We start from the raw sequence: 27,773 nt of genomic DNA, 5'->3' as shown, positions 1-27,773 counted from the left end.
AAGTCTAATCAAATGAGGAAATATCCTGTTGACGTGTTCCTTTAACAAATCGTGTTGGAGTTATTCCCCTGTGATTCACCTCCCGACTTCTTGTGCGCGAGCAGAGAACCCCAGCCGGTCGACTGATTCCGAGGAATGCTCCGTCCGCATCCCCGAATCAGCCATGAGTTGTGACCCATGACCTTCTAGTGTCAGAGGCCATCAGTGTTACTAAACCTGAGATAAGGAGAGAAGAAGCCAACTCTCTGAGGACTTTGTGGAACTGGAGATGGAATGGCCAGACCTGAAGCTCATTTGGCTTGTAATTAAGCAAACCCAGCAGCCTATTGGCCGGCTGAACTCCACACAAGGAATCTGCGTGGTTCTGTGTTTGTGTGATGGACGTTTACAAGGTTTACATGCCTTGGACGTTTGACCCTTTTAGTAAAGCTGAAACGGCTCTCGGCTGAACCCGTTAACCTTCTGTATCATCAATGTTAATTACTGTATCATCATGGGATGACAAGTAAAATGTCATGCATCGGCTAGCTGCATCTGTCATGCCACTATCCTAGATCAATGCATTTGGAAGTTCCCCGTTAACACTTTGAGTGCCAGCGACGCGTTTTGTCGTTAGTTCATGCCGCCCTTTGAATGCCACCAACGCTATATAGCGTTTTTATGTCGTATTCTTTTTTATTGGCGATTTTTATTCATATTTCATCAATCGAGCCTCACGCTAGTGTTGCAGAGTCTCTCTGAGCTCAATTGGGAAGATACCGCCCCCTATCGTCTCTCCCTGTGGTACTGCACCCCAATAGTTTAGACTGATGAAGGGGGGGGGGGCAGTTTCCTCATTTAACTTTTCCGTCAAGCCAACTGAAGAATCCATTGTGATTGCCGACCATCAGAACCACGTGGATTATGTATTTCCAGCACCTAACGCTGAATCAATAAACGCGATCGATATTTGGAATGGCGATCAGGAATTGGAATAATCTTTTTGGATAACATCTGATCTGAGGTAAGGAATCTATTTGACCAGTCTTGGGATAATCAGAGCTTTTTTCACAGATATATCAACATGTCCCATATGTGTGTGTGTGTCTGTGTGTGCTCGCTGATCAGGAAATGAGAGAATCGATATTTCAGCCCACTTCTATAGCGTGCATAAGTACACATATACTATAGATAATCTAGCGTTTATTTGAAAACGATTCATAAATAGGCCGAAAAATTACAAGGTTTTTGTGTATGCCAGAATATTCCAGTAAATGCCGTTTATTACGGAATCTATATATTTTCCTGAAAAACTAGGGCTTTTCAAAATGCTATAAAACGGAAATGAACCGATTAAAAAAAAAAAAAAAAAAAAAAAAAAAAAAAAAAATCCGTTTCGACAATGTTGACTGCAAACAAGTCATTGATAAATGACGGGCAGATTAGACACATAATTTAAGACAGAGATTATGCGTTCACAACGCTATCATTGAAGTGGGTGCTGGCATTTAACCACGTTTTACCATGTTAACCAGTGGCACTGGAAGTGTTAAAGGCCCAATGCTGTGATCCAAATGTAAACAAATAGGTAGCCCCACCACCAAAGATAAATAGGAAATGGAGGTGGAGATTGGAGACATAATGTTTCTAGGTGGTTGACCAACACAAGTTTCTAAATTTCATATGCTGTATTTTGTGGCTGTAAAATAATTTGTTTGCGTTGGTAATGTTTGTAAATGGTAGAGTAAAACATACTTAAACATTCAACTTTCTATGGAAAGTTACAAAAAACACATTTTCCATCTATAGATCAAACTCTTGTGAATACATGTTGAATATTCCCCCACATTGATATGATCAAAGAAACTCTGGATTAGAGCTTTAAAGCAAGGTCAGTTGATGATTGTACGCTTAAGTCTTTATAGTTTTTTCTTTTCTTCTTCTGAGAAGTCCTTATATGTTTGTTTTTCTTCTGAGAAGTCCTTATGTTTGTTTTTAATATTAATAATAATAATAGCTTCATTTTATATAGCGCCTTTCAAAAGACCCAAGGTCGCTTTACATAGGGGGGGGAATAACAAAAGTAACAAACATAGTGGACAGACACAACATACAAGTGGGAAATTAGGGGTTAAAGGCCAAGTTGAAGAGGTGGGTTTTGAGCTGTTTTTTTTAATGAGTCCAGTGTTGGAGCGTTATGGAGTTCTGCGGGGAGGGAGTTCCAGAGGGTGGGTGGGAGCTGCCACACTGAAAGCTCTGACCCCGAAGGTCCGCAGTCTGGTTCGGGGGATGGAGAGCTGACCAGTGTCCGTGGATCGCAGGGACCGTGACTGAGTGTAGGGGTGGAGGAGGTCAGTGAGGTACTGAGGTGCCAGAGCGTGGAGGGATTTGTGGGTGAGCAGGAGGATTTTGTAGGTGATGCAGGATTTGATGGGGAGCCAGTGGAGGTGGATGAGGGTGGGGGTGATGTGCTGCCAGGGTTGGGTGCGGGTTAGAACCCTGGCAGCTGATTTTTTTACATACTGGAGCCTGTCCAGGGTTTTGCTTGGGACCCCGGACAGGACCCCGTTGCAGTAGTCCAGGCGGAAGGTGACGAAGGCATGGATGAGGGTCTCAGCTGTGGAGTCAGAAAGTGATGGTCGGAGTCTGGAGATATTTCTGAGATGGAAGAAGGCGGATTTGGTGATGGAACTGACATGGGCTTGGTAGAAAAGAGTGGAGTCCAGGATAACTCCCAGGTTTCTTTTTCTTTTTCTGAGAAGTCCTTATATGTTTGTTTTTCTTCTTCTGAGAAGTCCTTATAGGTTTGTTTTCTTATCTTCTGAGAAGTCCTTATAGGTTTGTTTTTCTTCTTCTGAGAACTCCTTATACGTTTGTTTTTCTTCTTCTGAGAACTCCTTATACGTTTGTTTTTCTTCTTCTGAGAAGTCCTTATAGGTTTGTTTTTCTTCTTCTGAGAAGTCCTTATAGGTTTGTTTTTCTTCTTCTGAGAAGTCCTTATAGGTTTGTTTTCTTATCTTCTGAGAAGTCCTTATAGGTTTGTTTTTCTTCTTCTGAGAAGTCCTTATAGGTTTGTTTTTCTTCTTCTGAGAAGTCCTTATAGGTTTGTTTTCTTATCTTCTGAGAAGCCCTCATGTTTTCTTTTTCTTCTTCTGAGAACTCCTTATACGTTTGTTTTTCTTCTTCTGAGAACTCCTTATACGTTTGTTTTTCTTCTTCTGAGAACTCCTTATACGTTTGTTTGCCTCTGTTTTCTAACATGACGAGGACGCAGCTCTTGTCTGATTGACGCTGAGTCATGCCATGCTCTAGGAAGGTCAGCTGGGGCTACTTGATGTACTGGGCAGTCTTGTTAATGTCTTATTGACCGGCAAATTGAAGGCCGGTTAGAAACCTCCCGTGTCTCTGCTATCGATCTGTCTGTCTCAACACGAGAGACGTGTGCAGGAGGGAGAGGGAGAGAGAGAGAGAGGGAGGGAGGGAGAGAGAGAGAGAGATGGGGATGGAGAAGGGAAGAGGCAGGGATGGAGAGGGTTTTATTTATAGGCTTTTCAGGAGCCGGTAACGTCAGCGGCGCGTGTCTCGTTGTCGTCACGCGTCTCATTCGGCGAAGGGTACAGCAGTGATGCATCGCTCCCCTGTCTCCTCAACTCACTGTTACCACCTCCAGAGGGTCAGCTGACCTCCTCGCACAGCCCCAGCTAAGTGTGTGTGTGTGTGTGTGTGTGTGTGTGTGTGTGTGTGTGTGTGTGTGTGTGTGTGTGTGTGTGTGTGGGTGCTTGTGTGTGTGTGTGTGTGTGTGTGTGTGGGTGCTTGTGTATCAGGGTGGCTGGGTTCAGTTCTCTTTCTGTACCGAGTTCAGGAAGTGGATTTCTTTCCAATTCCAATATTTTTGAAAAACCTTTGGCATGAAAAGGTTGTGGTATCCTGTTATTGACGAGTATAAAAGAACACACACTGGTGTGGCTCTATTGTTTTCTAGATGATTAGGCTACTTGTATGCCGTGAACCCTCTGCCCTTAATCTCTTGATTAGGTTTGCCAATCTGGCAACCAGTTGGGATTAAGCCCATGAAATCAAAGCAGACGGGTTTATATTTAGTCATCACTCCTCCTAATTACTGTCCTCCTCTGTCCATTGTATAATGACCCCAATATTAGTTTTGTGTGTGTGTGTGTGTTAGTTGTACTTCCCAACTGTTGGTGGAACAACTGAACTCTTATGCCAGGATCAGACGACACAAATTCAGACAGATTTTGGCATGATTTTTTATTTCCAGTGTCGTGCCTGATTATGCACGTTGGGAATGATAAACGTTGGGGCATCGTTACCCCTTGTGATGTGACATAATCAAAGGACGGTGATGTGGTGTCTGTCTGGTACGCCCCATGACACCCTGACAAAAAGTCTAGCATGTTAAAACCTTTAGCCTTTTTTCTTCTAGTGTGACAATTCCTGCAATGTGTTCGTTGACTATTTCTCAAAATGAAAAGTCTGAGACCACTTATTGATAACTGCGTGAAACTTATCGATTTTTGTACAAAAAAAACAAAAAAAATATTTAACATTAGTTTGTGTGTATCATGTGCGATGCTGTAGTTGATATAAAAAAAATATCTATATTTATCGATAATTTTGTCCCGATTTATCGATTCTTCCAAATGGCATATCGTCTCAGCCTTAGAAAAGTCCAAACCAGGGCGGCTACGTGGTGCAGTGGGCAAGGAGCTCACCACGAATACTGGAGGCTGGGCTCAAACAGATCATCTCCCTGTTCGAGCCCAGCGCTCCACATTGCTTTCAGTTTAGCTGGTCGTCCGCACTAATACACATTGGCAGTATTAGGGGGAGGGAAACTGGTGGGTGGGGATCGGGCGTTGTGGACAGCGACTCCTACAGGTCGGTTGGTGCGCCTGCGCAGTAGAATCAGGAAGCGACAGGGGCGGGGCCCCTCCAAAGCCCAGACCCTCGACGCTGAAAGATCGAGCCGCGCAGGTGGAAAGATGCGACTGCTGTTACCTCGAGTATCGGAGGGGACTCGTGCTTTGTATGACTTAGTCCACATTGCAGCCGGCTTGTGGGAGGCAAGAAACAGCGTTCAAAGACAGGGGAGGGTTGAAATGGACTATACGAAATTGGGATGGGAGAAAAATAGAAAATGGGAGAAAAAGTGGATAAAAAAAATAAATAAAAAAAATCCAAACCAAACCCCCTCCTCCCTGATCCTTGGCGACCTTCACGTCAAGACGGCATGCTGTGATCTGTCGGGGACTAACACGTAGCAAGACGGCATGCTGTGATCTGTCGGGGACTAACACGTAGCAAGAAGGCATGCTGTGATCTGTCGGGGACTAACACGTAGCAAGACGGCATGCTGTGATCTGTCGGGGACTAACACGTAGCAAGACGGCATGCTGTGATCTGTCGGGGACTAACACGTGTAGCAAGACGGCATGCTGTGATCTGTCGGGGACTAACACGTAGCAAGACGGCATGCTGTGATCTGTCGGGGACTAACACGTAGCAAGACGGCATGCTGTGATCTGTCGGGGACTAACACGTAGTGCGCCCCTGTCTCCCGGCCGAGACACGGCAAGATGTTATGATGCTATGATGATAACCTAATCTGACACGGCGACCATCGTGAAAGACAAAAATATCATGTAGTCTGATCCCGGCACAACTCTTTATCTAATTGGTTTGGACACACTGGTGCATGGTGTACACTGACTTATTATGGGAATTTGTGCTTGCATAAAGGATCTTGTCTTGGAGGTCTTGCACAGTAGCTTTCTTATTATTAAAGGGGAACTATTTTACAATTTCTTTCACTATTTGGGCAATTTTACACAATTCCTGTGAGATTATGGAACACATCTGTAAGGTTTTTTTCAAAAAAAATTCATTGTTTTGTATTTTTAATCGAGAGAGAGAGAGAGAGAGAGAGAGAGAGAGAGAGAGAGAGAGAGAGACTCTCTTAATGAGTAATACAGGTGGCTACAAGCATAGCTGGCAGTTGGCTACAAGCATAGATGGGGCGGGCGTTATTATGCAGATGAGAAACCTCTGACGTCACAGATACGCTAATTTTCAGATGACTCACTTGAGTGAGGGACAATATTGTGAGATGAGAATTGGAAGAATGCGCCAAATTGAGAATTAGAGACATAGATCCTATTAATATAAGTCCAAATAGCTAGAAAATAATGCTAAACACTGGAAAAGGCCATTTATAAGATATTTCCCCTTTAAGGCTGAGACGATATGCCATTTGGAAGAATCGATAAATTGGGACAACATTTTAGTATTCTTATTATTTTTTTTAAATAATATATATTTTTTTTAAATTATCGTGTAAATTGGTAGTGTTACCTGAAAACGGTAGTTTTGCTTCACATACGTTGCAAACAACAAATGTATTGCCCTCCAACTTCTTCTTAAATGTTGCCACACTTCAGACGGCATCTTCCTGATCGCTACTGAGCGCTCGGCACGACCCACTGTCGTGAGCCAACTACAGCATCGCAAAAACTACACTGCACGTGACACACACACACACACACACACACACACACACACACACGAACTAGCGTTAAATAATCTTAAACTTTTTTAAGAAAAAAGTATTTAAAACCGTTTTATTTATTTATTAAATAAAATGTACATGCAAAAGAAAATCTATAAGTGACACCACTTATCGATTTCACGCAGTTATCGATAAATAAATAAGTGGTCTCAGCCTTACTTATTATTTATCTCGGATCTTTCCCATTGTGATGATGTAGGTCTAAAAGTCTCGTCAACCGCTCATTGCAACAGTACGAGTTGTACCGCACACAAATCCATTCATTTTCATCTTCCCCGGGTGTGAGAGGGCGCTGGTGTGTCACTTCTTCACAGTCTGAGACAAATTTGTGTTTTTTGTACTAAATTGTACTTTTCACTACAGGTGCTTTTCACAGCAAGTTGGAATAAGTGTTGACAGTGTTGTCTTGGAACATCTTTCAGTTCTACACTAATAGTCCATCCACCTCCAGCAGCTTCTGGTCCTCCCCCTCCCTCCACACACGCCACAGCCTCGGGGGGGTCACTCCCTCTGCTGCCCACCTGCCCCCATGCTGTCTCTCTCCCCCCCTCCCTGCGGAGGCTCCACTAGTGGCCAGGCTGGTCTCTAAATTGTACTTTTCACTGCAAGTCGGAATAAGTGTTGACTTTCTCAGTAGTGTCTTGAACACCTTGCAGCTTACGCTAATAGTCTACCTCTGGACATATCCAACGTTACTCACCTCTGCTGGTCAGCCGTTAGCTGCTAGCCACCGCCCAGCCGCTAGCCTCCCTGCTAGCTAGCGATCCTCCGGCGCATTTAACCCTTTCACTGCCACACGACAGAAGGTTAACCCTTTACTATCGCACAACCGACGGTTAACCGGCTGTTGTGTGGCAGTGAAAGGGTTAACCTTATGTGAATTGTCGCAGTGAAAGGGTTAACCGTTTTGGTAGTGCGGCAGTGAAAGGGTTAAACTGTACCATAACTTGACGTTCTACTGATCTACTCCCGACTGATTTCTCTCTGTCACGACATCAGGATTATCCCGTCATTTGGTCCCAACATCCAACTCCGGCTTCATTTGACCCCTGGTCTGTGTTGACGGTTGTTCCTCCCACTCTGCCCACCTTTACATCTGCAAAAAATAATAATGCCGTGTTCATGCTGTTGAATACTCGCTCTCTTAACAATAAAGCTCTACTTATTCATGACATCATCACTGACGGGAACATTGACCTACTTTGCCTCGCTGAGACATGGCAGAATCAACAGGACTTCACTCAACCAAGCCACAACAACCCCAGGTTATGTCTACATCCAGCAGCCCATGCTCCAGTGGTCGCAGTGGTGGACTGGCAGCTATACATCAAGCTGACATCCTGGTCAAACAACTCCCAGTACCCACACTCGCCTCATTTGAGTGCCTTATCCCTCAGCCTCGACTCTCTTGCCCCCCTTACAACATGGATTGTCTCCTTCACCCGTCCTGCCCCCTGGTTTGTCTCAGGGTGTCACTCCCTCTGCTGCACACCTGCCCCCATGCTGTCTCTCTCCCTTCTTCCCTGCTGTGGATGCTCTACTAGTGGCTAGGCTGGTCACTAAGGCCAAGGCCAGTGGTGCGTTGGTGATTTCATACCTGGTTGCACTGTGTTTTAATGACGACTCGTGCATGCGCATAAATGTTCCCTCGCATGCGCACAGAATAAAGACGATGCCTAATTGCCTCTAGGAATGGAATGTAACACATTTCATTCAATTTTTTTTTATATCTACTTTTTCTCCCCCCTTTTTTCCGTATTTTCTCCCATCCCAATTTAGTCGTTATGCCAATTCCCTTCCTGGTCGTTGCACGCTTTTGCCCCCTACTGTCGGCCTGGGGAGGGAGAAGACTACCACATGTCTTCCTCCGAGACATGTGGAGTCAGCCAGCCGCTTCTTTTCACCTGACAGCGAGGACTCTCACCGGGGGAGTGTAACGCGTGGGAGGATCACACTATCTCCCCCAGATCCCTTCCCTGCTGAGCAGGCGCCCCGACCGACCAGTAGGAGTTGCTGTTTACAACGACCAGGATACATACCCCACCGGCTTCCCACCCGCTAACACTGCCAATTGTGTTAGTAGGAGGTACCGCTGACGGCTGGATTCAATCCCAGAGTCTCTGCGGTGGTAGGCGAGCGCTTAGTCCACTGCGCTACCCAGCCGCGTCCTTCATTCACAAGTTTTGTGTCAATGTATCTGAGGACGTATTTGAACACACCTGACGACCTGAGCTATTGTTATGCAAAGTAGCCAGGTGGGTACTTGGCGAGTTGGCGCATGAGTTGAGTGCAGCGCATTCTTGTGCGCGCGCTCCTGCTCACAGACCTGGTTGAACGGCGCGCAACCCAGTCCCATGACCAACGCACCACTGGCCAAGGCCTCCACCTGCTCTCTTTACCCCCATGCCCACAGCATTGGTCAAGGCATGTCTACCTACCCTCTCCCCCATAACATAACTGACATCATAAACATGTTGACTTGAATCAGCTTGGCTTCTATAACACCCATCCTCAACACGTCTGGACTGGAACAACCTCAACAACTTCCGGCTGATCTCCCAACTTCCTTTCCTCAGCAAAATCCTGGAAAGATCCTGCAAGTTGCCGTTCCAAATCCATCGACACATGTCCAACCATAAGCACAGCTTTACACACAGCTTTATCTCGCCACCAAACCATCGGCTCAGCTCCCCCTCAGTCCCTGCCTGCGTGAAATAAAACTCATCGTTGTCATCAAACCTTCTCAAGCTCAACAGCAACGAGACGGAGCTCATGGTTGTGGCTCCCCAGGCTCTGCTCCAGAGGGTTCTGGATCTGCTTCTGGATGTGGACGACCTGCTCTGTCTCCTCGCCCCTGACGTCTGCAGCCTGGGTTCCTACTGGACTCCACACTCTCCTTTCAGTCTCGCATCAAGTCTTTCACAAAAAAACATCTCCAGACTCCCGGCCTTCACTCACCGACTCTGTGGCAGAGACCCTTATCCATGTCTCCATCACCTCCCGCCTTGACTACTGTGATGGAGTCCTGTCTCTGGGGTACACCCAGCGACACCCTGGACAGACACCAGTAAGTACAGAACTCAGCTGCCAGTGTTTTCACCGGCACCAAGCCCTGGCAGCACATCACCCTCATCCACCTCCACTGGCACCCAGTCAAGTCCCATAATATATAAGATCCTCGTCCTTACCTACAAGTCCCTCCACACCTTTGCCCCCCCTATACCTATCTGACCCCCTACACCCCGTCCCGGAGGCTTGTATGCTTTCTACAACGCAGTTGGGCGATTTGCGATTCTGATTGGCCAGGTCATTTCTGGTCATGTGACGCGTACGCCCAATCCTGGGACCGCAAGTGTCTACACTGATTAAGCTTAGGCGCTCTTTAGAAGTTGGTTAAGGTTAGAGTTTGTCTTAGAGCATGGCGATAGAACGCCAGGTGCTTTGCAGGCTGTTCGACGCGGAAATGGGCAAAGACACAGCTTGTCACGCTATTGGGCGCACATGTCACATGACCAGAAACGTCAGTGGCCAATCAGAATCGCAAATCGCCCAACTGCGTTGTAGAAAGCATACACGCGTCCCGGAGGCTGTGATCCTCAGCCACGGACCTCCACCCCCCCCCCCCCCCCCCCCCCCCCCACACCCGACTATGAACTTTTGGGGGACCGAGCCTTCAGTGTGGCGGGCGGCCCCCACCCTTTGGAACTGTCTCCCGGCTGAGATGCACGCTGCCACGTCCTTGGACTCCTCCAAGACGGCTCTAAACACCCACCTGTTCACCAAGGACAATGGCCTCGAGTTGTCTCCCGGTCATTTATTGTTATTATTTATTTTGTTTATTATTATTATTTTATACCTTACAATGTTACGTTGTCGTAGCTCAACACGCTGATGGCAAAAGGTTGCTAGATGAAAACAAAGGGTGCAGTGCACATAGCTTGAAGTCCAAGGTCCCTTTTTTATAGCCTGTCAAGAGACACACGACACACACGCATATAACATGTGTGTAGTCAGACTTGTAGTTTCCACCACAGGACCAAAACGGAGATTGCGCAGGTTTTCTTTTATTTTGTGTCCCAACAGAGATACTTTTTTGGTATGAGGATAAGGTTTCAGATAATGAATGATACTTTTGGCTTTTTGAGTTCTAAAGTATTTGACTTGGCATCTCGCACTCAGACCCTCGCTGGTGGGAACGTGGCTAATGATTAAATAACAGATAATGTGCCTTCACCCTGGTCAATGTTCTCAGGGTTGTTGACTCACACATGCAGTCCTTTTAGAAGAGGAGGTCTAATTCCGTTTGGCCCCTCCCCTTTTCACACTTGTCATGCCAAGCTTGGGTCGGCTCTTTTGAAGCATGTAAACGGGGCTATAGTTTGCTGTTAGTACACACGCAAACACACACACAAGTGGCATGCACTCGTTCTTTCACAAACAGACATGCGCACACACACACACACACACACACACACACACATTCTCCTTCCATTCTTCAGAGGAGTGCGTAGGGAGGTGAGGCATTCTCTCTATCTCTATCGCTCTCTCTCCTTCTCCCTCTCCCTCCCCCTCCCTCCTCCTCAGAGCGGGTGCCAGGTCTTGTCAGATAGGGTTAGCTCTCCGCTAGCTGACGAGCCAGGCGAGCCTTTGAAGCCCTTCCAGGGGCCCTGTGGTTTACGTTCCCGGGTTGCCAGGTTCTGCCATCCCCCTCGTTAATGCGGGTTGGATGCCCACTTAACTTGTTCCCTTCTCCTCTCTTCCTGGCCGGCTTGCCCCAGAGATGACCGAGCACCAGGCGACCAAGACGAACACACAAAACAAACAAAAATCCATCATTGAATTGTGTGCATCAATGCAGAATCACAAACGTTTTGAATTGCAATTTTTACATAAACAGATTTTTTTTTATTATAAAAATAAAACTCTCACCCGTACTTACACCGTCCCTCACTCTCTCGTCTTCCTTCATCCCTCCTTCTTTCATTTTCTCCCTCTCCTCCTCCTGCCACCCCCCCCCCCCTTCTCTCAGGCTGACCAAGCTTGTGTTAGCATTGAACCCAATAGGGAAGCCCCGCCCAATCCCAAGTACAGGCCCCGAAGCCCCGCCCAGAGATTGGGCAGTGCGGCTCTGCAGATATACCCTACTCATTGAACCAGCAATTTCTCCCTTCACTTTTTTGCTCCCGTTTCTACTTGAGGTGACATCATTCCCCGAAGCACCCACCACCCCCCCCCCCACCCCCACCCCACACACACACACACACACCCACCCCACCACCCTCCACTGTATCCCACCACTTTACCATCCCCTCCACACTGTAGTATGTTCTTAATCATTCATCTAGAGTTGTTATCCGTCTTCCTACAGCGAGGAACCTCCTGTCTGATGGATGGGGGCTTTCTGCTCAAAGTTGAGGTCAGATTGCATGGAATGTACTGTATTCTAGCATTGCTGTTGCTACAGAGAGAGAGCGAGAGAGAGACGGAGAGAAGGAGAGAGAGAGAGCACGATACAGAGAGAAGGAGAGAGAGACTGTTTAGACTGTTTCTCTTTCTCCTCAACATCTTGAGGTAATTGACCCAACCTCCCCCTGTGAACACACACACGCATGCACACACACACACACACGGAGCAGCATGCAGGCCAGGCACACACCCACAGAAGCACGCTCATGCATGCACACAGACCAGACGGGCACGCATACACACACAAAAAGGCATATACACACAGAATTGCAGATGGATTTCAAAATCCCCCACCCTTGCTCCCCTCTCTCTCTCTCTGTGTATTTCTCTCTCAGACATTACGCTCGGCTCAAACACCCACACCACCCACGTGCACTCCGCCCTCTCCACACACACACACACACACACGCACACGCACACGCACACTCACACTCTTTCATACACCAGACCAGATACACTCGTATCACTGGAGAATATCCATGGCTTGGTGCTAAAACAGTGTGATGCAGCTGTGAATAGCAGATGAAAGCTAAAAGCCAAGCCAGGCATAATAAGAAACGGAGCCATTTCAATGCAGTCATGAGAGAGCTGGCTTCTATTGAAGACATGTGGGGGAATCCATAGCGTGGTCCTAACCAGACGTATACCAAAGACATTTTGGAGCTGATGTAGCCGACCCTTGTAGTGTATTGCATGATTTCTTTAAAGTGTTCAAGACTTTCTAGTTTCCCTTTTCTCATCGCGGGACGCAGGCTCGTTTAAACATGTCAACAATACTGTTGTCTTGTGCGGGACCCTGCCAGAAGAAGGCTTGCGACCCATTTTAGGTCCTGGCCCTTAGGTTAGGAAACCAAGGTGTGTTGTGTTTCCTCTCTCGGTCAGGATCATGGCTTCTTTTGATTTGAAATGGTTTGGTAACTGTGATTCTTAAAGACATCGCTTTTATTTATCCTGCCCAGTACAACCATAGTCTTCCACTGTTGTTGGCCGCTAAGTAGCTCTGCTAGAGTAGTTGGGGGTTAAGTGCCTTGCGCATGGGCACTTCAGTGATAAGGGGCAATATTCACGAAACCGCCAGGCTTTCTGTTTTGATAGCCCTTGGGCCTGTAGCTGTCAATAAGGATGGTTCACAAACTCCAGCCAACAGGGTATGAAAGTGTAAAACGAACACTATATACAGGTTTGAATACCACTACAGGTCAGTAACAAGGAGGTTCATTGTTGTTCCCGTTTTGATTTGAGCAATTTCCAAGTCACATTTGTTAACTCTTTGAGCACCGGAGGCCTAGAGCATCTTAGTTCCTACCACGCCAACGGTCTAAAAGATAGGAATAAGTGGCGGTGTTTGCAGGGCTATAGATTAGATATATATTCTATATTATAGCTATGGATACAATACTATGGCCCATTTGACATCAAGTATCTATCGTTCAACATGTGAAAAAGAATACATTTTTCCATCAATACGTTCGCGTGTTATACCGTGGTGAATATAAGTATGGTTTTAGAGTGATCCTGTCTAATCCCAGAAAACGACGATATGCAGCAAAACGTTGCCGTTTCTCGCCTGGACACGCTACTATTTCAAAATCAAATGTGTATAATAGGTATTATGTTTCATCATGAATGCATGAAAGGGGGGGAGGGGTCGTTTTTTGATGCTTTGATCGTCACCAACGGCATACGTTGTGGAGTAACGGTAATGTTACACACACACACGTTGCGATCGAGGTCAAATCATGGTTGGATCAAAGCAGGATTGATAGAATTTAGTCCTTACCTTCACTAGGAGGTACCCCAAAATGAATATTCAAATTGTCTGATCGCGAGTCCAAGTACCGGTGTCCATCGTGTCGCCAACATAATCCACCAAAACAGATGCATCAGAGGCATTTGACGCTTCTCAATGTGATCGCCATGCCCGCCTCGCCCGACAAAGAAAAGTGCGCCCGGAGACATTTGATCGACGCACAGGCCAAGATATAGGTGCTCGATACTGCCACCTGGGTAGATGTGGCCGGTATTGCACTTTGGCATTCTCAGGATGATTCCCCATGTTAACCCCGAGTCCGTGTGCCTGTAATGAATGGAAATATCAAATAAAAAGGGCGGCTACGTGGCGTAGTGGGCAAGGCGCTCGCCACGAATACTGGAGACGCTGGGCTCGCCTGTTCGAGCCCAGCGCTCCACATTGCTTTCAGTTTAGCTGGCCGTCCGTACTAATACACATTGGCCGTATTAGGGGGTGGGAAACTGATGGGTGGGGATCGGGCGTTGTGGACAGCGACTCCTACAGGTCGGTTGGTGCGCCTGCGCAGTAGAATCAGGAAGTGTCGGGGGCAGCGTGAGCCTCCCACGCGTTACTCCTCGCCACTGCGAGATCGAGCTGTGCAGGTGAAAAGATGCGACTGCTGTTACCTCAAGTACCGGAGGGGACTTGTGCTATATATGACTTAGTCCACATTGCAGCCGGCTTGTGGGAGGCAAGAAACAGCGTCCGTGACAGGGGAGGGTTGAATTGGATGATATGAAATTGGGATGGGAGAAAATATAAAAAATGGGAGAAAAAGTGAAAAAAAAAAAAAAAGGAAATATCAAATAAAAGAAATAACGAAGAAAACCCGACTATACTTGGGTCTGGCGTTGAACGGTCGGCGAGATAACCCGACTATCCTCAGGTCTGGCGTCCAAAGAGTTAATGGAGTTCCGGTAGTAATACCACTCCTCAGACTGAATAATGAGCCTGCTGATGACTACAGATCATTTACCAACCAATAGCCCACATCATTATAATGGTACTATGAGTACAGTGCTGTTGGGAGGGAGGAAAGGTATGCGTTTGCAGTGCACACATGTACACAAATTATCAGGCATGTACAGTCTTGTGTGTTTGTACAGATGTATGCTAATTGTCAGGCGTACAGGACTGTGTGTGTGACTGTGTTCCATATCCCTCCCTGTCTGTTGTAGCCCTGCGTGTGTCTTCAGACAAGCGTGCAGACGCTACCCAGCAGAGTAGCTTTGGACCCCCCCCCCCCCCTATATCCTCTACTTCTGGCCAGATGGCCCCCTCTTTAGAGACCTGCCTTGACCTGCCACCCCCCCCCCCCCCCCCCCCTCTCCACACGCACACATCAACTCAGCCACTGTCCTGTACTGAGTGATGGATTTTTTTTAGATACTTGCTGCTGGAATGTAGCTCCTCCCACTAGAACTATTGTTGACACAATTCTTGAAGAGGGAGGGTGTTAGATTAGGTTAGATAAAAATTAGGCGAGGTGGAAATAACAGTAAAGTAGGGAGAGAAAGAGAAACGAGAGAGGAGCTGGCAGGGATAGAGAGGACGAGAGGGGGGAGATACTGTAGAGAACGAGCAATATTGGAGGCCCATGGAGAAAAGAAGAGAAAACAAAAAAGGAGGTAAAGAGTACTAGTATTAACAGAAGACGGACTCGTTTACGAACGGAAAGAGAGGGCGATAAAAGTAAGAGATGGTTATAAAAGAGACGGATAGAGAGGAGAGTGCAGGACTGGAGAGAGATAGAAGCGTGTGGAGGGAAGGAGGGAGTGGCCATTTGAAAGTGGGTCACAGTGGCATGATGCGATGGGAGGTGACACACAGTGAGATGGACGGACTCTTATTCCCGGCTGTCTGCGTCACATCTCGCCCAGACGCACGCGCACACACACACACACACACACACACACACACACACACACACACACACACACACACACACACACACACGCACACACAGACACAGACATTAAAAAAACATTAACACACTTAACCGAATAAACAGCACTTTCACAGGCGGAACAAAATGGCTCACTTGGGCACACACTACATTGTGTATGTATGGATGTGATTTCCCTCTCTATACCTCTACCCATTCTCTCTCTCTCCTCTCTCTCTCTCTCTCTCTCTCTCTCTCTCTTTCTCTCTTTCTCTCGGGGGAGGTGTCTGTTGTTTAATTGGGCATTGTTACGGTCTACATTTCTTTCAGTTTTTTGTCTCCTCTACTACGCTCCGTGTTCTAGCTCTCAGATTGTACTCTGGCTTCATGCATAAGTAATGATGGCCCTTCTCCCAGGGTGCTTGTTGTGGTTATAGAGGTATAGTAACTAGTTGCTCAACTGGTCATTATTTTCCAGTCTGGCTGCTACACGATCGCCCGGTATGATCCATCTGCCTTAGCCTGGGCCGGGATGAGGGGTATTGGGGGGGGGGGGGGGTGCATTAATTGCCTGACCCCTCTCTCCCTCCCGGATGGCGGGGTGTTAAAAGAGTTGGGTGGGGCGGGGGCGGGGGTTGAATTGTCGTGTGTGTGTGTGTGTGTGTGTGTGTGCGCACATGCACATTTGTACAGGTATTCATCAGGGGTATACCATGTACCGAACCGTTTCCGTACGGGACCTTCTCTAATCAGTACATATGCTGTGTACCGAATGAATGCGACGTTACTTTAACCACTAACGGAACACATGTGCGTTACTTTTTTTTTTGCAGAACTTAATTAAAAGTCCACCCGCCTCCCGAAATATAACTTGCGCAAAGGGCCAGATGTTGTCCGTTCAGCCCCCCCCACACCACTGAGAGTGGTGCCTCTCTACATGTAGTTTAGAATAGCCTCATAGTATGGCGAACACCAACAACAAGCCGGAGCTAGAAGACCTAAATACCCCCACACCCTCTCTCTCTCTCTCTCTCTCAGTGAGTGAGGAGGAGTTGGTGCTAGATTGAGAAGGGGCGGTCTCTCGGAGCGAGATCAAATTAATGATAGTTTACGGCGGCATATAGAACGGACATTCATACACCAGCAGCAACGTGCCTCTGAACAAGGTGTGATAAACATGAAACAATATATTTTCCTTGGCATGAAATGGGAAATAGTAATCAAACCATGCATGACACTTCTGTGACTATTATTCATTCTTCAATATCTACACGTTTTACCCTTTTATCAAGGGATGATTTACAAACCAAATGCTAAGTGCTAAAAATGGAAATGTAGGCTACTTACATTCTTGACGCTAGAACTGTCAAAATAGCATTAGCATAAAGAAGGTAGACGGCTGTAGTTTACATAGCTTGCATACAACTTTGTCTCGGGGGGGTTCCACAAGTTGATCAAAATCCAAAGAGTGCAAATCACTGTCTTCACAACCGAGTTGGGTTCTGAACTCTGCCATCACTCCATGCGGTTGTTGTTGTTGTTGTTACTACCGACACGTTCTCCAGCTCAATGAAAGTGACGTGGCGTGTCTCCTGTCCGGCACGCAGCGCATTCAGGCCCACACCGACGGGGGCTGTTTTTTTTCACAATCTAATGTGAAAAAGAAAAGAAATTCTCCATTAATAATACGTGAAATAATAAGTCTATTATTAATTTGAATATATAGTAATTCTTTGACAGCCCTACTTAACAGTAACTGCGCACTACATCACCCCCGATTGGAACATGGAAAGCCACGTTCTGCAAACTCCCCCACTGTACCGAAACTGTACCCAACTGTGACTTCAAAACCGAGATATGTACAGAACCGTGTTTTTTTGTGTGTACAGTTACACCCCTAGTATTCATACTTGTTACTCGTGCCTGGGAGTGTGTGTGTAACAGTCTAGGCATGTGTGTGAGCGTTTATGTGCAGGCTTTCTCATGTTCACTGTGTATATTTTGTGTGTGTGTATGGATGTGAGTACCGTACTTTTCGGACTATAAGCCGTGGCTTTTTTCCCCATTTTTCGACCCTGCGGCTTATATAACGGTGCGGCTTATATGTGGACCAAACCCGAAAATATTGCTTTTTTTACTGCATTGAAATGTTATTTATCTGTTCCCTTATTTGCTAAACTTAATACAACTTGTAAATGAGTTAATTCTTGTTATTTGTCCGACAGTATTGTGACAATCCCCTCTGTGCACGAACCCTTACATATGGCAATTAAACATTAAAACACCTGCAGCTTATAGTCCAGTGCGGCTTATATATGTACACATCATTCAATTTAGCTGCTGCGGCTTATAGTCGGGTGCGGCTTATAGTGCGAAAAGTACGGTAAGTCTATATTTATGCAGTAAAGTAAAAATACAGTACATAGAGATTAGAGAGTAAGACCACTTCTGAATCTCCTTAGCCTCAGAACAGTTAGTGTGTACTAGTCTGAATCTCCTTAGCCTCAGAACAGTTAGTGTGTAGTCTGAATCTCCTTAGCCTCAGAACAGTTAGTGTGTAGTCTGAATCTCCTTAGCCTCAGAACAGTTAGTGTGTAGTCTGAATCTCCTTAGCCTCAGAACAGTTAGTGTGTAGTCTGAATCTCCTTAGCCTCAGAACAGTTAGTGTGTAGTCTGAATCTCCTTAGCCTCAGAACAGTTAGTGTGTAGTCTGAATCTCCTTAGCCTCAGAACAGTTAGTGTGTAGTCTGAATCTCCTTAGCCTCAGAACAGTTAGTGTGTAGTCTGAATCTCCTTAGCCTCAGAACAGTTAGTGTGTAGTCTGAATCTCCTTAGCCTCAGAACAGTTAGTGTGTAGTCTGAATCTCCTTAGCCTCAGAACAGTTAGTGTGTAGTCTGAATCTCCTTAGCCTCAGAACAGTTAGTGTGTAGTCTGAATCTCCTTAGCCTCAGAACAGTTTGTGTGTAGTCTGAATCTCCTTAGCCTCAGAACAGTTAGTGTGTAGTCTGAATCTCCTTAGCCTCAGAACAGTTAGTGTGTAGTCTGAATCTCCTTAGCCTCAGAACAGTTAGTGTGTAGTCTGAATCTCCTTAGCCTCAAAACAGCAGGGTTCCACGCTCCAAGACCAACACTGCTTTTCTGAGTCAACAGTAGCTGAAAGTATATGAGCATGCCATGATATATCTTCTCTATCCCAGGTGAAAGCTTGGGATTAGCGGGAAACCAGAGAGTTGGCCTGTATTACTAGTTTATCTGGTGATATATATAATATTTGCTAATGAATTTACCAGGACAAATCCCTGATGTGTAAATGATGCACTTGGTGAAAGGAAAGTGGATTCTGATGCTGATCTCCCGCCGGTCCCCCTTTCATCTCGCTGGCAGAGGAGATGAAAAGGAGGCGGCGTGATGAAGGAGCCGTCGCAGGTCATTGGAGGGATGGTGATGGAGAGATCTCAATGTCATTCAGTAACCTGGCCTAACCAACATTCTTTCCAAATGTTCTCATCTCATAACAGATGCCTTTTATATAAAAAAAAAAAAAAAAAAATGAAGGTGTAGGGACAGTTGGCACACCTGCAAACCATAAGCAGTACATCTATATATGTACATATATATATGTACCATACCCTCTGACAGAGACCGTCTATCCTTCTCTCTGAGGAAAGGCCGTCTATCCCTCTCTGTGAGGGTCTCTCCGTCAGTCTGTCCCTCTCTCTGAGGGTCTCTCTGTCAGTCTGTCCCTCTCTGTGAGGGTCTCTCCGTCAGTCTGTCCCTCTCTGTGAGGGTCTCTCTGTCAGTTTGTCCCTCTCTGTGAGGGTCTCTCTGTGAGGGTCTCTCTGTCAGTCTGTCCCTCTCTGTGAGGGTCTCTCCGTCAGTCTGTCCCTCTCTGTGAGGGTCTCTCTGTCAGTCTGTCCCTCTCTGTGAGGGTCTCTCTGTCAGTCTGTCCCTCTCTGTGAGGGTCTCTCTGTCAGTCTGTCCCTCTCTGTGAGGGTCTCTCTGTCAGTCTGTCCCTCTCTGTGAGGGTCTCTCCGTCAGTCTGTCCCTCTCTGTGAGGGTCTCTCTGTCAGTCTGTCCCTCTCTGTGAGGGTCTCTCTGTCAGTCTGTCCCTCTCTGTGAGGGTCTCTCCGTCAGTCTGTCCCTCTCTGTGAGGGTCTCTCCGTCAGTCTGTCCCTCTCTGTGAGGGTCTCTCTGTCAGTCTGTCCCTCTCTGTGAGGGTCTCTCTGTCAGTCTGTCCCTCTCTGTGAGGGTCTCTCCGTCAGTCTGTCCCTCTCTGTGAGGGTCTCTCCGTCAGTCTGTCCCTCTCTGTGAGGGTCTCTCCGTCAGTCTGTCCCTCTCTGTGAGGGTCTCTCCGTCAGTCTGTCCCTCTCTGTGAGGGTCTCTCTGTCAGTCTGTCCCTCTCTGTGAGGGTCTCTCCGTCAGTCTGTCCCTCTCTGTGAGGGTCTCTCCGTCAGTCTGTCCCTCTCTCTGAGGGTCTCTCCGTCAGTCTGTCCCTCTCTGTGAGGGTCTCTCCGTCAGTCTGTCCCTCTCTGTGAGGGTCTCTCCGTCAGTCTGTCCCTCTCTGTGAGGGTCTCTCTGTCAGTCTGTCCCTCTCTGTGAGGGTCTCTCCGTCAGTCTGTCCCTCTCTCTGAGGGTCTCTCCGTCAGTCTGTCCCTCTCTCTGAGGGTCTCTGTCGGTCGGCTGGTTGGATTGTCGTCGTCTTTGAAGTTGAACGTGGCGGCTGGTGGTGGTGGCTGATGGTGGTGGCTGATGGTGGTGGCTGATGGTGGTGGCTGATGGTGGTGGCTGATGGTGGTGGCTGATGGTGGTGGCTGATGGTGGTGGCTGGTGGTGGTGGCTGATGGTGGTGGCTGATGGTGGTGGCTGATGGTGGTGGCTGATGGTGGTGGCTGATGGTGGCGGCTGATGGTGGTGGCTGGTGGTGGTGGCTGATGGTGGCGGCTGATGGTGGTGGCTGATGGTGGTGGCTGATGGTGGTGGCTGATGGTGGTGGCTGATGGTGGTGGCTGGTGGTGGTGGCTGGTGGTGGTGGCTGATGGTGGCGGCTGATGGTGGCGGCTGATGGTGTAGCGGCTGATGGTGGTGGCTGATGGTGGTGGCTGATGGTGGTGGCTGATGGTGGTGGCTGATGGTGGTGGCTGATGGTGGCGGCTGATGGTGGCGGCTGATGGTGGTGGCTGATGGTGGCGGCTGATGGTGGCGGCTGATGGTGGCGGCTGATGGTGGCGGCTGATGGCTGAGGAACCTTCTTCGAGCCTAATCGGCTTGAGATCTGGCCGCAGCTCAGGCCAGCAGATGAATCCAGATTAGAGGGTCACAAGGCAGAGAGAGAGAGATAGGATTACCAGCCTCTCTCTCTCTCTCTCTGGCCACCACAGCCTCCAGTCAGACAACCAACCACGCATCTTACCAGGGTTACAGCAGCAGCAGACCCACAGTCTACTAGGGCAAAAAAAACAACGTTGCCATCAATATGTTGACCGAATGACATTGCTGGCCCCACCCAGAATCAAGAATTTTTCTTATTATAAGCACGGTGCCAAATGTCCATGTTTTAATAGTCAAAAGTAAATGCCATCTTCACAGCCAGTCACTACCTAGCCATATTCTATCCAACATACACAGCGGAATTATTATATCCCATGTAGACATAATGAGTTGTAGTTCTTTATAGAAACATGGTTGCCCCAAAAATGCAGTGGTTTCGGCATCAAATGCAAGGTATCGGTATAGTGAAATGTCGAAGCATACCCAACAACCCCACCTACTGTAGCTGTCTACCACCATCACCCAACAACCCCACCTACTGTAGCGGTCTACCACCATCACCCAACAACCCCACCTACTGTAGCTGTCTACCACCATCACCGGCTCTCTGGACAGTTCGGCCCACTGACCCTTCCTGTGCCTCTGTCTCCTGTCTGCTGTCGAGGGCTGATCCTTTTGCTTCTGCAAAGGAGCCGTCGGCATAGAAAGATCTGGGATCAGTGTTCGGCGTCAGTGTCCTTACCATCCAATAATTGTAAGAAAGTGACTTTATTTTGAATTGGTATATATTGTGGAAAACATTTGGTATTTGCTATTTATCCTAACCAATTGATTGACATGGATCTGTTCATAAAACATTATTCAAAAGTAAACATACCCTTCAATTTACACTTTGTGTTGTGAAGGATCAGATTAAACCGAATATATATATTTATTTATGGATATATATTGAATAGTATTTGTATATCGTTTGATATCCCTTGTATATTCCTTGTACATATACACGGAATATTCCTTTATTCTACTACAGCCCATAATAGTTCATTCTCTTATTGGACAAAAGGACCAGGCGCCAGGGACCAGCCCCTGGCGTTCAAGTTCAAAGGTACCGACGAGACATGCCCTTACTAGCCCCGGCTCCGCGCAGGAATACGGCTACCGAAAGCAGAGTGGCACTATTTGTCCACCGTGCATATAAATATGGCGCAAGAAATGTAGAATTTCCCTTAGTCCTTTACCCTTCTACCCAACTAAGTAACAGAACGTGAAGCCTCACCCCACGATACCGCGTGCGGTGTAGTATGGCCTGTTTGGCCTTAGAATAGCAGTGAGACCTCGTGCGAATTAATAGCTGAATTGCCAGAGTTTGGCACCGTATTTCTATTAAGTAATAATAGTCTATTATGTATGGTGCATCGTGCGGTTAGAGTTCTAAAGTGAGCAGCACCCCCATCGCTTCCTCGTGTTATCTAGAGTCTTAACCAGGTTGGGCAGACCACGCGTGGTGCTTTCATCCGAGGAGTTCTAGGCGAGGACCGAGTGGACCTGTACATTGGATTACCTACCCGACGACTGCTGAGCCCTATGCGGCATGGAATATATATTTGCTTTGGTACTTTGATTTGTGGAGCGGATAATCGCCAACACCGGTGAGTGTTGGATCTACCCCGAAAGGAGTCAAGGTGAGACGGCGCTCAGACCAGACTGAGGTCGCCTCGCTTCTTCTTCACTGTGGAGCTACAGCTACAGCTACAGCCTACGAGAGAGCCAAGGTGTATTCATCTGTGGATCAAGATTCTACTGCACTGTCTTCTGTACGTGAAGTCTCCCTAGAAATCGTTGACCAGACGGGATACGGCCGACGGCTCTCCTACCCCCCCTACCGGCCTACAACCGGGAGGACCCCTACAGTATATCCAGCTATAATCATTAAGTGACCATAGATATAATTCTTTAAGAGCCAGGTTGTATACTTGCTTCCTGCGTAACCAGAGATTGGACATTCAGTGTTGATTTGCCTACGAGTACTCATTTGCCTTACAAGAGCATTCAAATCATAAATGTAATGGTGAATATTATATGTACCTTTTGCTATATATTAAATATTTGATTATTACCTTTGTGTGGACTTGGTTTCATGGTGGGAAAGTGTTCATCATATTTAGATATCGTGTACTGTATGGCCAGTAGTTAAAGTACATAAAGCGGTAGTGGTTTAATGATACCATACTTATCAATACAGTCAGGGAATTGTACCCCTCAGTTACACTTTGAATTGACTGAATTGAAGTAATTTGACTCGGTGGTTGTGAATCATTTAGCCTAATACCATCGCTTATACTTCAGTTACAATTCAAAGTTATGTTTACAATCTGACCAGTTCGATCTGAGAGAATCCACCTCAAGATTCAGATTCCATAGGGACGTATATTAAGTCTTGAAATGGACAGTGGATGTTATGTGATACTTTGGCCTGTTTGACCTTAAAGATTGAATTCGAGGATCTAATTTTGCAATGACTGTACTATTCAACATGCCTTGTGTTGTGGACATTTAATTTCATTGAAATAGCTTGTGACAAAACATTTTGAAATTGCAAGTTTGAATGTGTAGTAACAATCATGACCATAAGAGAGTGTGTGTGTGTGTGTGTGTGTGTGTGTGTGTGTGTGTGTGTGTGTGTGTGTGTGTGTGTGTGTGTGTGTGTGTGGTGTGTGGGTGTGTGTGTGGGTGTGTGTTAGGGAGGTGTCCATTCTTGAGGTTGGCTGTACCTTTGATTACAGCTTAGAAGAAGCCTTTCTAACCAAAGTGTTGAAATACCAACAGCTACAGCAGACCATCTCACAGCTAGGCTACAGATGTGTAATCTTCTAGTTTTTATCTTTGGAAGCCTAGGGCATGTGCACAAGTTGGTTGTGAGGGGCCTACAAATAGCCGGTCTCCCCAAAAGGAAGGCCAAGCTGTTAGCAAGGTACTGCTCAGTATCAGCTATTATAGGAAGCCGCTCAATTTGGAGGAGGCGTTGTTTCCTTTACCCATGATTCATGTCCGATGTGTCCGACGAGTAGTTCAGCCATACGGTGTGTAACAGCGTTCTGCCGTCCATGCACTTTGTAACTGGCTGTTCTTTCATACTTTCTGACTGCACTGGCAGTGTTTATGTCCTTTGTATGAGGATTCCTTGTACTTCTGTTCATGTGGATATAAATAAAGATTTCAAATGTGTGTGTGTGCATGCGCGGTAGGCTTCTTCGTTATTTGAAGGACATTACCCGATTTCTTCCTGAACAACAACTAATCTCCCTCACTTTGTAACCTGTTTCGTGCAAGTAGGCACTTGCCGGTGAGTCAAAGTGAAACGCGGGGGTTATATAGCATGCTAAATAAAACAGCTGACTAATGTTAGTGAGGTTAGTGTTTATGTAGAGGTTATGTAGCCTACTAAATAAAACGGCTGACTAACGTTACTTAGCTAGGTTATTGTTTAAATGTAAAGGTTATATAGCCTACTAAATAAAACGGCTGACTAACGTTAGCTAGGTTAGTGTTTATGTAGAGGTTATGTAGCCTACTAAATAAAACAACTGACTAACGTTAGCTAGGTTAGTGTTTATGTAAAGGTTATGTAGCCTACTAAATAAAACAACTGACTAACGTTAGCTAGGTTAGTGTTTATGTAGAGGTTATGTAGCCTACTAAATAAAACAACTGACTAACGTTAGCTAGGTTAGTGTTTATGTAGAGGTTATGTAGCCTACTAAATAAAACAACTGACTAACGTTAGCTAGGTTAGTGTTTATGTAGAGGTTATGTAGCCTACTAAATAAAACAACTGACTAACGTTAGCTAGGTTAGTGTTTATGTAGAGGTTATGTAGCCTACTAAATAAAACAACTGACTAACGTTAGCTAGGTTAGTGTTTATGTAGAGGTTATGTAGCCTACTAAATAAAACAACTGACTAACGTTAGCTAGGTTAGTGTTTATGTAGAGGTTATGTAGCCTACTAAATAAAACGGCTGACTAACGTTAGCTAGGTTAGTGTTTATGTAGAGGTTATGTAGCCTACTAAATAAAACAACTGACTAACGTTAGCTAGGTTAGTGTTTATGTAGAGGTTATGTAGCCTACTAAATAAAACAACTGACTAACGTTAGCTAGGTTAGTGTTTATGTAGAGGTTATGTAGCCTACTAAATAAAACAACTGACTAACGTTAGCTAGGTTAGTGTTTATGTAGAGGTTATGTAGCCTACTAAATAAAACAACTGACTAACGTTAGCTAGGTTAGTGTTTATGTAAAGGTTATGTAGCCTCTCTCACACAGACACAGCACAGCACACTTCCACTTTCTCTCTATCACACACACACACACACACCTCCACTTTTTCTCTCTCACACACACACACACACACACACACACACCTCCACTCACACACACACCTCCACTCACACACACACCTACACACACACACACACCTACACACACACACACACACACACACACACACACCTCCACTCACACACACACCTCCACTCACACACACACCTACACACACACACACACACCTACACACACACACACACCTACACACACACACACACACACACACACTCACCTCCACTCTCTCTCACACACACAGCTTTGCTGATGTCCCCGACATGAACTCACCTAAGCTGATTCAACTTAATGTATCGCTGCTTCAACGCCACACCATACCATGTATGAAACTGTTCATCCCCACGTGGGCAACTAGTTCAAAGCCCAGCGGGTTGCTTCAGTGAGACACACACAGAGATGTGAGATGGATGGTCTCAAGTGGACTGAATGAAGAAAGGCCAAGAAGAAAGGTGGTACTCAAAGTGGGGTCCGGTGACCTCCGGGGGGTCCTTGAGGGCGTTCCACGGTGTCCCCAACAAAATGGAGAATAGTTCATTTCACTAACAACACTTCAGTACAAGTTGGCAGCACTGTGAGAAAAGGTATAAGAAATGAGAATTTGATTATGTAATCCTAGGCTTCGCTCTCTCCACTTGTCTCCCCACCTCCAGTATAGACAGTTATGGAATTCTGGACAGACAAATATAGTCTCAGATGGGGGTTTGTGCCACAGAATCTTTAGGGTTTCCAAGGTCTATCGATTTATGGGTCCTTGACGTGAAAACGTTTGAGAACCACTGTAGGGCTCAAGTGCATGATTGCCTGTATTGAAGGACTTTGACCATGTAGGATGGCAACCCAAGGTTTGGTCAAGTTAATGGCGCTAAATTACTTATTTTACTCCTGTAATAGATCTGTAGACCAGGCGGATGGTCTCAATCACAACTAAAGCCTTGTGCCTGTCGGTTGTGCACCTGAGGGAGGTTTAGAGTCGGCCTGGTGTTGTCTGTCTGACAGGTGGGCAGTATGGCAAGATGCACCAGACACAGTCACAAGCACCATGAGCAGAAGGATTGGGTCTCCTCCTCACGCTGCTGTTTGGCCATGAAAGGCTAATTTTAGCTTAATTTTAGATGTTTGCAAAGCAGCATGGGAGAGAGACAAACCATCAAATGGTTCCAATCATGGATAAAACGAAAATGCTGTGCACGTCTCAACCTCTCACCACGACTATCATTTTAAATCCACACTTTGGAGAGTGCTGTGGCTAAATGTTAACCTTTTTGAAGGGCCTCAAACAGTCATCCAAGACAAATAGTACTGTATTTGTAAATCTGGTATGTCATAAATGTATAGATGTAACAGTACTGTCTATCCGTATGGCATGTATGTCATATATGTTATGATGAATTGAAAATGGGGGACCCTGATGTAAACAAGACGGAAGTCTTTCTCTGGTCTGCATCCCCTTAACAATTGTGTGTATTGAGCCGTACTGTATTGTACCCATTCTGCAATCTGTTAATAAAGTTTTCAATCAATCAATCAATCAATCATCCCACCCCCACTGTATCTCTATAGTGGTCTTTGAAATGCTAATGTCCCTCTCTTCTCCACATCCCTCTCTCCCTCTCTCTCTTTTCCAGATCCCTCCTCCAACTACATCAGACAGCTGGAGACGAAAGTGCGGATCCTGGAGGATGACAACAATAAGCTTCTCTCTCAGGTGAGGTCAAACACACTAACATGTGCGGCATACACACGCACACTCTTCCCTCTCTTCTCTTTTATGTCCAGACATCTGAGCTGCTCTCTTAGCCCCTACTTTCATCGTTGCTCAGTGAACCAGTAAGGAGGAGAAATATCAAAGACGGGTTATGTTCAGTACAACCAAACGTGAATATACAATATGCTGCCTCTTTACGATATGCTGCCACTATATGATATGCTGCCACTATACGATATGCTGCCACTATATGATATGCTGCCACTATACGATATGCTGCGAGCCTGCGACTATACGATATGCTGCCACTATACGATATGCTGCCACTATATGATATGCTGCCTCTTTACGATATGCTGCCACTATATGATATGCTGCCACTATACGATATGCTGCGACTATACGATATGCTGCCACTATACGATATGCTGCCACTATACGATATGCTGCCTCTTTACGATATGCTGCCACTATATGATATGCTGCCACTATATGATATGCTGCCACTATACGATATGCTGCCTCTTTACGATATGCTGCCACTATACGATATGCTGCCACTATACAATATGCTGCCTCTTTACGATATGCTGCCACTATACGATATGCTGCCACTATACGATATGCTGCCACTATATGATATGCTGCCTCTTTACGATATGCTGCCTCTTTACGATATGCTGCCACTATA

The 27,773-nt window shown here is 46.3% G+C and overlaps 1 protein-coding gene across 4 annotated transcripts in view; it reads left to right on the top strand.

Annotated features, from left to right (window-relative positions):
• ccdc85cb (coiled-coil domain containing 85C, b) overlaps window positions 1-27,773 on the top strand; it is a 109,402-nt gene that overhangs the window by 52,993 nt on the left and 28,636 nt on the right. For all 4 annotated transcript variants that reach the window (XM_084314535.1, XM_084314534.1, XM_084314533.1 and 1 more), the window contains exon 2: window positions 27,003-27,082. In XM_084314535.1, the coding sequence (XP_084170661.1) occupies window positions 27,003-27,082 (80 nt within the window). The remainder of the gene's footprint in view (window positions 1-27,002; window positions 27,083-27,773) is intronic.

Source organism: Notolepis coatsorum, assembly GCF_963971535.1.
Source record: "Notolepis coatsorum genome assembly, chromosome: 5".
NCBI classification, from domain to species: domain Eukaryota; kingdom Metazoa; phylum Chordata; class Actinopteri; order Aulopiformes; family Paralepididae; genus Notolepis; species Notolepis coatsorum.
Note: the sequence above shows the minus strand (reverse complement) of the source record. Positions and strands in the feature narration are given on the sequence as shown.